The sequence below is a fragment of the Gymnoscopelus microlampas genome (assembly GCF_963454915.1).
Source record: "Gymnoscopelus microlampas genome assembly, chromosome: 5".
NCBI classification, from domain to species: domain Eukaryota; kingdom Metazoa; phylum Chordata; class Actinopteri; order Myctophiformes; family Myctophidae; genus Gymnoscopelus; species Gymnoscopelus microlampas.
The window spans coordinates 45629021-45638175 of NC_139942.1; the positions used below are offsets into that span (position 1 = coordinate 45629021).

At 42.7% G+C, this 9155-nt stretch overlaps 1 protein-coding gene across 1 annotated transcript; it reads right to left on the bottom strand.

The window, feature by feature from the left end:
• Positions 1 to 513: 513 nt before the first annotated feature.
• Positions 514 to 8185, bottom strand: LOC311045812 (alpha-amylase-like; the record flags this gene model as incomplete). The annotated part of the gene is given in 10 exon segments (XM_084057870.1): positions 514 to 544; positions 546 to 701; positions 2258 to 2383; positions 2957 to 3078; positions 4020 to 4242; positions 4506 to 4639; positions 4784 to 5014; positions 5885 to 6082; positions 7017 to 7163; positions 7867 to 8185. Coding segments are annotated over 10 exon segments (1536 nt in total). The 5' UTR covers positions 8035 to 8185.
• Positions 8186 to 9155: the final 970 nt, after the last annotated feature.

A 9155-nucleotide genomic window follows, 5' to 3' on the forward strand; every position in this document is an offset into this window, starting at 1 on the left:
TGTATCTCCTTATTTTAACTGTTTAGGTTTAAAGGTCTTTTCTGTTCTTGTCCAGCCTAAAACCCAATTAAAAACTAAGCTTAAAAAGAAGATGTATACATATTATTGTGTAGTTTCAATGTACAGATTATTATTTTTGTTGGGATATTCTACTGCTAGACTGATGATTGGATCTTGGTTTACTTATGATCCTAGATTACTATTTCTACACATTTGTTGTATTACCTTGTGTTGTCTGTGCTCACTGTAAATCGCTCTGGATTAAGTGTCTGCCAAATGCCTAAATTGTAAATTGTAATTAATATTAAATAAGTATTACTTCATAAATTCTACATCACCCAGGTTTGTCGGTTCATCCAAAACCTTAAGCTCATGATACTGACCAATTAAAAAGCTTGAGTCTTCCTAAAAGTACCAACTATTGTGAAGTTGGTAAAAATCTATAAAGACAGTCCGCAAAGTTCAAATTTACAGATGGAGTTTTATTGCAAGCTGAAGTGTGCATTTAACCATTTACAGCTTGGAGTCGGCATGAATTGCCACAGGAATCTTCCTCTCTGTTGCTGATCTTGAAGTGGGCGCGGCCATCACCCCCGACGCCGATCTGCTTTCCAGTGCACCTGCCTCCGTCCTTCTGGCCGGAGATGACGTCACAGTAGGTGCCACCAGGCATTCCGGTGTTCAGAGTCACGTCCAGGTCCCTGAGGGTGTCACGGGACAATAGGGGTGAAACAAATGTCACAAATTAATCAATTAATTGATTGACCCATTCAATCCGGGAACGCATCTGTGTCATTTTAGATCTATAACTAGAGCTATAACCATTATTTTATACTTTGGCTATTCAAAAATAGCAGATCTACAAGCTCATAGCGTGGCACCGAGTGCACTATGAGCTTGTAGATCTGCTCTTTTATTTTTATCGCGAAAATTTGTGCAAATCTTTGAATTTTTTTTTTTCAGCTAACATTGGTAACTCCAAATGTTTGCTTTAAAAATATATATATTCAAAGATTTGCACACATTTTTACGATTTTTCAAAAATAGCAGATCTACTAGCTCATAGCGCGGCACTCGGTGCCGCGCTATGAGCTTGTATATCTGCTATTTTTGAATAGCGAAAGACATCTAAAATGACAGATGCTTTCCCGGATTGAATTGATTAAGAGGCTCAGGGAGTACAGCCATAGAGTTAAAAATAATAGAGAGGGCACCGGATATCGCCTCCCATCCACTTGCATTGAGTTGCTCACCCAGCGCATGAAGCGAATTCACCCCTTCTTCCGGGTTGTAAAGTGTGATGGGCGTAGCCTATTTGGGGCCACTGTGATACGTTCTGCGTCACAGAAGTGACGCGTTTTACGTCACAGAGGTGCGCGGCCCCGTGCGCAAGCTTGTGCGCAAGCTCGTGAGTCAATCCCATTGGTCGAAACCGTTTTCGCTCGTACATTTGCAGTGGCCCCGTCCGTTTAAGCTGCAGTACCTACGAATGGCCAGCATGTCCATTTCGCTTCAATGCAAGCACTGGGTTCTGGGGGCTTGAGTACAGCGGCAGTTTTGGCATCGGAAGGTTCCCGATTCTTGAGCAAGGCACTTAACCACTAACCAGCCCCGATGAGCAGGTTGGTGCCTTGCATGGTTTCCTCCGCCGTCAGTGTGTGAATGGATGTGTGAATGAATAGGTGAATGTAATGCACTCTGTACTGTAAGTGCTGTGGAGAAAGGCGCTGTAGAAATGCACCATATATAATTTAAATTTCTGCACTATGTCTTCACAGTATGTGTCATAGGACAACGCCTTATTTGTGCCTTTAATTAAAGTGAATATTATTGAACCCATTAAGACCTGGAACGCATCTGTGTCACTTTTTGGTTTGAGCTAAAAAGCATTATTTTACACTTTGGCTATTCAAAAATAGCAGATAGAACTGCTATTTTTGAAAAAAGTTGAAAATGTGTGCAAATCTTTCAATATATATATTCTTTTAAAGCGAATATCTTAACTCAAATCTTTGCCTCTGGGGGTCCCTGGAACACAATATTTTGAGATGGGGGTCGGCGGCCATATACATATCATTTTGGGGTCCTTGACATGAAAAGGTTTGAGAACCACTGATATAGAAACATACGTTTTTTCGGATTTAGAAGACATTTGTAGAATCGGCTTCAGGTCTTAATGGGATAATCAAATGAAATTGTCACTTCCAAAAATCCATTTCAGGATAGCTAAAGCTGCTGTAAAATCAATTGTCCTCACCAGTCGTCGTTGTTGAAGACGATGAAACCACGGTTACCACGTCCAAAGGCAACCTGGTTGCTCTTGTTGTCCCACCAGTTGGAGTGGGGCTGTCCGTTGACCACATTACGGAAAATGGCCATGTTCCTGAGGGGGCAAAAAACAAAACAATCAATCAATCACACAGTGTACTGTATTATTGGATTGGATTGTACAGAGCAAGGACTGCATGTTGGAAAGAATTCAGCATTCAGCACTTTGAGGAAAGTATTAATCATGAGTTCAACAAGTTCCAGGAAGGAACAGTTTGTCTTACATTTGTGTTATTCTACTTGGAATTCAGAGCAAGTCAGATACAGTCAGATAAGTTGTCTATAGTAGAATACTTCACACACCAGAAACTGCATTTTCCGGTTTCCTGCGCAAGTGCTGACATTTGTTTTACCATTGAGCTAATAGAGCCTGTCTGCTTGCTCAGGGGATACTGTACATTGAATCTTGACCATATAAGGTCAAATTCTGTGTCGGATCCTGTGTCTAGGTGAGACATGACCTTTGTCACGATCTAAATGTCTCAATAGAAGTGCAGGGAGACATATTGACATACTCTACCATACAGATTGGACAAAATTACATTTGATTGATAAAAAAAAAAAAGTTGCAGCTTTAAGGGGGGTCAAAGATGTCAAAGTTTGAGAAACCCCTGTTCTAAGGACTCACTTGATCTGACGCCATCTGTGCTCACACACCCAGCCGTCTCCACAGGTCTGGTCAGGGTTGATAGGAACAGGCTTGGTGCTGCCGTCACCGTGGGCTGGAGGCCCCATCCAGTCATTCTGATCCTATAGAGGCACAATGATCGATTGATTCACAAAAGGTGTGCAAGAGTGAGTGACTCTGTACTCTCTGAATGAATGATTGAATTAACGGGTTAATTGAGAAAAGTGTATGAAAAAGTGTATGAATGAATTTACGAACTCCCAACAAAATTATTATCCATATTTTACAATCACAGTTTTACTTTGTTGGGGGGGGGGGTGACACTGTAGTTCACAAATACTTTTATTTGTGGTTGTATTATTTACTTTTTATTCGTTTTCTGTGTTATACACCATAGAACAAAACAATATATTTTCCCCATCATTTCCCTCTATTTACCAGCAGTCATCAGCCACTGTTTACCTGCAGAAACACATTGCCCTCTCGCCCTATTTTTGGTTGGTTTGGTTCCCCAAATACGTCCCCGTCTACCAAATCAAACAGTGAAAACACCCAAATACAGCGAGATGGTAGTGTGTTTCTGCAGGTAAACACCACCACAGTACTCCAGTGGCCGATAACTGCTGGTGTAGAGGGAAATGATGGGTAAGAGTTTATTTTTAGTTTTGTCATATACGAAATAAAATAGCAGATCTACAAGCTCATAGCGCGGCACTCGGTGCCGCGCTATGAGCTTGTATATCTGCTATTTTTAGCGGTGCCAACCGCTCTACGTTTGACCGTGTCTGTGTGTATGTATGTATGTATGTATGTTTGAGCACGGCACACGCAGTGTGCAGCCACCAGGAGGCAGAGTTTAGTAAAACACATTTTTGGAATACATTTACAGGGATTTAACATTGTTTCTCTAGTACATATATAGCCCAATTAAATAAACTCATCAAAAGCACCGCTTCCTTCACACAGGGTGTGATTTTTTTAATAGCCAAAGCAATCAAAAAATGACACAGATGTGTTCCCTTAATGGGTTGATAAATAAATAAAACGTGAATATCTACAGCACCTTTCCGTTCACAATATGGCGGTTCCAGCGGAAGCTGGACATCACTCTGGTCACTCCGTATGGGTGGGCCAGCATGTAGGCGGCAGCCATTTTATAGAGCTTTGGGTCCCAGAAGGTGACGATAGAGGCGCCGCCGGCGCCGTGGCCTCTCTGGTTGTCATGGTTGTCGACGAACACCAGCGCGTTGCCGTTGGACATGAAGCCCCATCCCTCACCCCAGTTCCTGGATGAGACATTAATAGTTTAATCTCCTGAGTAAAGCCAGGAATAAAGGAAGGGCTCATGTGCTCTTTCCTTTTATAACCAAATAAATTAATTTGTTCATTCAAATGTTATAGATCCATGTGAGGAAAACTTGAATGATGTTCTCACAGGGAGGCATCAGTAGTTGCTTATTATTAGTTGTAAGTACAGCTAGATAATGTCATTCATTGGGAATGAAAACCAAATATATGTATGTACAGATAAACTGATAAACAGACATACTTGGTGTAAGACAGCTTGTCACCATTCCATTTGCGGAAAATTCCTCCCAGTCTGGCACCATATTTAAACTCTGTCACCCTTCCCAGATGGAAGTACTGGTTAGCGCTGATGGGCTCGCCACCAAGGTCAATAACCTTGGGAGAAAAACAAGACGGGAGTCACAAAGCTTTAGCATGATCATCATTTGTGTTATTTTCCCTTTGAAGCTACAATGTAACCATAAGCCCAAAAACTGTAATAAAACCAACCCTATTCGTAAAACCTCGACATCAGCCTACCTCCTGGAAGATGAAGGGCCGGGAACCACCTGGGAACCATTTGCTGTTGAGGTTGTGGAGGCGGCCATACACGGCGCCCAGATCACCAGGCCACATGTGCTTGCAGGCGTCCACTCTGAATCCAGCCACGCCCATGTCGATCAGCTTGTTCATGAAGTCCGCCACCTTGCCCCTCACGTAGTCCTTCTCCAGGGCCAGGTCCAGCAGACCCACCAGACGGCAGTCACGAACCTCAGGAAGGAAGCCGGAAAGGTTTACGCCGAATTCACAACAGCAGCGATGTTACACGTCTGCGTTCTGAGAAAGCGGCAAGGTTTCACGCATTGTCTATCTATGGCGTGGTGCGACCGCCGCTTTCCCCGATGCGGCAGGAGGTGGAGCTAGAAAAAAGTGGTGTGGCAAAGTTCAGAAAAGTTCAATCTGCTTTCGCTGCTGCTGTGCAGCGAGACATGTGGCAGCCAAGCAGAAGCACACTGTGGTCTGAAATAGGCATGGACTAATTCGCTAACACTGTTGGAGAGAATTCTGCTTTACTGTACTCTGTATTCTACAACATATTTATTTATTTTGTTTTAGTTTTTATCCCACGATTTTGTAACCCATTTTTTCACCCAGTGCTAATTGCCTATGTAATCCTGGGCGCTACTCTCCCTCTGCCAGCCTAGGGAGAGCCTAGAACTGAACCCATGCCTCCTTCAATGCATGAGGAGCTACAGTAGCAAGCCTTCTTATCACCTGACAGGGGGGAGTTTCCACGGTTGGACGTAGCGCGTGGAAGGAACACGTTATTCCAACCAGTTCCTTTCCCCTCCATCAGGCGCCCCGGCTGACCAGGGGGAGGCAGTATAGAGACCAGGATTACTGCATGTTTTTTGTGAGGGTACCTACCCTAGGGGACATGGGGAGAACACGCGAACTCCACACAGAATCTACAACATAATTTTGAGAGTTTTTGCCAAGTTATTATTTCCTAGTGGTGTCTGTACGGGTCAACAACACGCATTGGTGTCATGCCAAATGTCGCCAAAATCAGGTTGAATAAATTCCAAATAAATCAGCAGCACAGTATTGATCAGTGAGTAGCTCTCACGTATGCAGTACCTGATTGGCATCGCCATAATTCTCAATGTTGCCACTGCCGGTCCTGCACTTGCCGTCGTTGAAGTCCCAGTGGGTGTAGGGGATGCTGGGGAAGTCCTTCCTGTTGGCACTGAACCAGCTTCCGCATGAGGAGTGTTTGCCCTCTCCACCTCCAGCTCCACACATGTGGTTGATGACAGCATCCACATAGATGTTGACCTGCAGGTATAGAAATAATCAACATTAAAACTTCAAAAACAAAAAGAGTTGTGTTGCTATGTTTCATCTCTGTCGGGTGGAAACCTCATGTGTGCAAAACTGTTACTTTTCAGGATTCAAATGCAAAAATAGCAAAAGTAGCAGATCTACAAGCTCAAAACATGGCGCTCTGCGCCGCGTTTTGAGCTTGTAGATCTGCTACTTTTTCTGCTTTTGTGTGACACTGTAGTTTGATCAAGTAGGGCGATATAAGATATAGATAAGGTTTCTGCCCGACAACAGCGGACAAAAGAGGATAGCAACAACTAAAATGACACAGATGTGTTCCCAGCTTGAAAGGTATAACAACGTATTGGCGTAATTGGTCTAAATGGGTTAATTCCTGATCTGTTAAATCGCAGTACCTAGGCAGCTGTCTGAAGTGTTGGTACTGTATAGCATGCAGTCCAACACCGTGGTCTCAAAATGGATATCGCTAAAACTACAGTCTGAATTGTCATGGAATTCTCTGAGCACCGTCATTCTGCCAGGAGGATGCACCCTACTGATGTTGGTGACCCCACAGCTCCTCTAGCGCCATCCTTGGGCTAACAGTTGCAATTACACACAAGTCTAATGGAAGGATTGCCATGAAACTTGCTGAGCCTATTCATGATGCCCTGACCATTTGAGTGACCCCATGACCTTTCCTTAGGCCACACAAATCCTAAAAATCTCCATGGCGGATTGTCATGAAACTGGAGAAGGATGCTGAAGGTGGAATTGCCAGGTAAAAGGAGAAGAGGAAGGCCAGGTGAGAGAGAACATGCAGGTGGCCAACGAGGAAGATGCAGAAAACAGAACCAGATTGAAACAGATGATTTACTGTAGCAACCACTGAGGGAAATTAGCCGAAAGAAAATGAATCAATTAAATCACGCAACTGATAGCTTACCCCGACATTGTTGCATCTGGTGATCATGTCCCTGAGCTCGTGCTCACTGCCAGATCTGGAACACAGGTTGTAGCTGACTGGCTGGTACCTTTCCCACCAGGGTCTCCAGGGGTTGCTCAACACAATATTCTCATTGGGGGGAGAGATCTGGGCAGCAAATAAGGAACAAACATAAGCATGTGAGATAACCCCTGTTCCCTGGAGATGTGCCACGCGGCCCAGCGACTGAGTGACTGACTGATAATCTTCTTCAGATAATATTCTGTTTAGAATATTCTGTTTAATAATCTGTTTAGTTCACCACTTAAGTCCTAAATATTGTACGATGAATATGGAAAATAGCCAATTTGCAAGTTCACAACGCGTTGCATCGGGATGCGTTGTGAGCTTGTAGATCAGTTATTTGAATTTCTACTAAATATTTATACTATTTAAGAAAGGCAAATTTCCCCTATAATTTCACCAAAATAGGAGTGCCAGGGTTAACCACTTAAACCCCTGTATAGTCTTAGAGAACCAGACTTGAGTTACAACTGTACTTTGACCACTTTTTCTGTCTTCACCAAATTTCTTAGCCAATCTACAAGCTCACAATGTGTTGCATTGTGAGCTTGTAGATCTGCTATTTTGGCTAATGTTCCCCACAGAATATGGATGCTCGGGTGCATGTTAACAAAATGCACTGTTCAAACTATGGGAAAACTGCCAAACTGTTTTTAAACACTGAAGACAATCTCTATATGAGTTCCCCGACAGTAATATATATATATATATATATATATATATATATATATATATATATATATAGTTGTCGTTCCATCTCAACACACCAATCATGCATCAGATTTACCTGAACTCCACCATAGCCATTGGGAGCCAGGAATCGCTCGCACTCAGCTGCAATGTCGGCCCAGCGCCACTCAAACAGGTGGACGATGGCCTGCCTGCCATGCTTGGTGTTGGGGTTGTGCTGGGCCACACTGAGCCCGAACAGAGCCACCAGAATGAACAACTTCATGTTTGTCCCTGGAGGAGAGCAGATGCTTAACCGGGAGGGTCGCCCTTGATATTTATACTTGTTGAACCATTCGTTCAAACCACTGAGAGACCTCCAAAGTTCCACCTGACAGATAAAGTCTCCCTGCAGGCTGGTAACAGCTGAATCCTCACGAGATTTTCTCACCCCCTCATAACATGTTGTAAAACAGTGTGGCAGAGACAAAAAACAGGGTGTGAATGAGGACAAGTTAGAAACCAAGAAAGGCAAAACTAGCAGAACATGCAGGAATGTGTTTTCCTGTATATCAAACAAAGTGGACTCAAGTGGTAATGCGGCAATGATCCACATGTGCTAACATCAATTAAATTGTTTAAATTAGTTCGTAAACAGAGCGTACACCCTTCTGGAGGGTGGAGACACACATGTGAAAGCCAACATTTACATCTGAAGTTTCTGTTGGCTTGTGTGTGGATATATTGTTCTCAGGTTTCAGCTACAGAAGCCATTGTTAACTTCACAAACTTTGAGAGCTGTTTACTCTCTAACTTCTTGGTTAGAAGTTTAACTACATTCAAATAAGCAAATCTTCAAATATTTTCTGATTTCAATGAATGACCCATCATTTGAAAGCTTACATACTGTACTACTTTCATAATCTGTAAAAGGCTGAAACATGTGCTCACATGTGCTCACGCTCACAACGTATTTTGAGCTTGTATATCATTTTTCGATTTAAAAGTATAAAATAGGGCTTAAATGACCAAGAGATTCAGACAGTCTGAACCATATATTCTAATGAAAACACAATAGCAACAGAATGAAAATAATCTGTAGACCAAAGTGTTCATCGAGGATAATGACAGAGAAACATCTTAGAAGGTATACATCTGAGTATGCACCAGTAAAAGCCAGAAAACACAGCTACTGAGCATAAGAAAGCTGTACAGAGTTTAGTTTTTTTTAAATGTCAAATACCAAATACCAAAGTCTGTGGTTTGGACAGCATATTATAATAAAGAAAAGAAAAAACAAACATTTCAGTTATTTGTTGCACTGTGGGTTGTTACTGTACTGTATGTGTCGAAGCAATTTCCATCTCTACTGAATTTGTGGTTATAAGAGGCCCAAGGAAATGAACT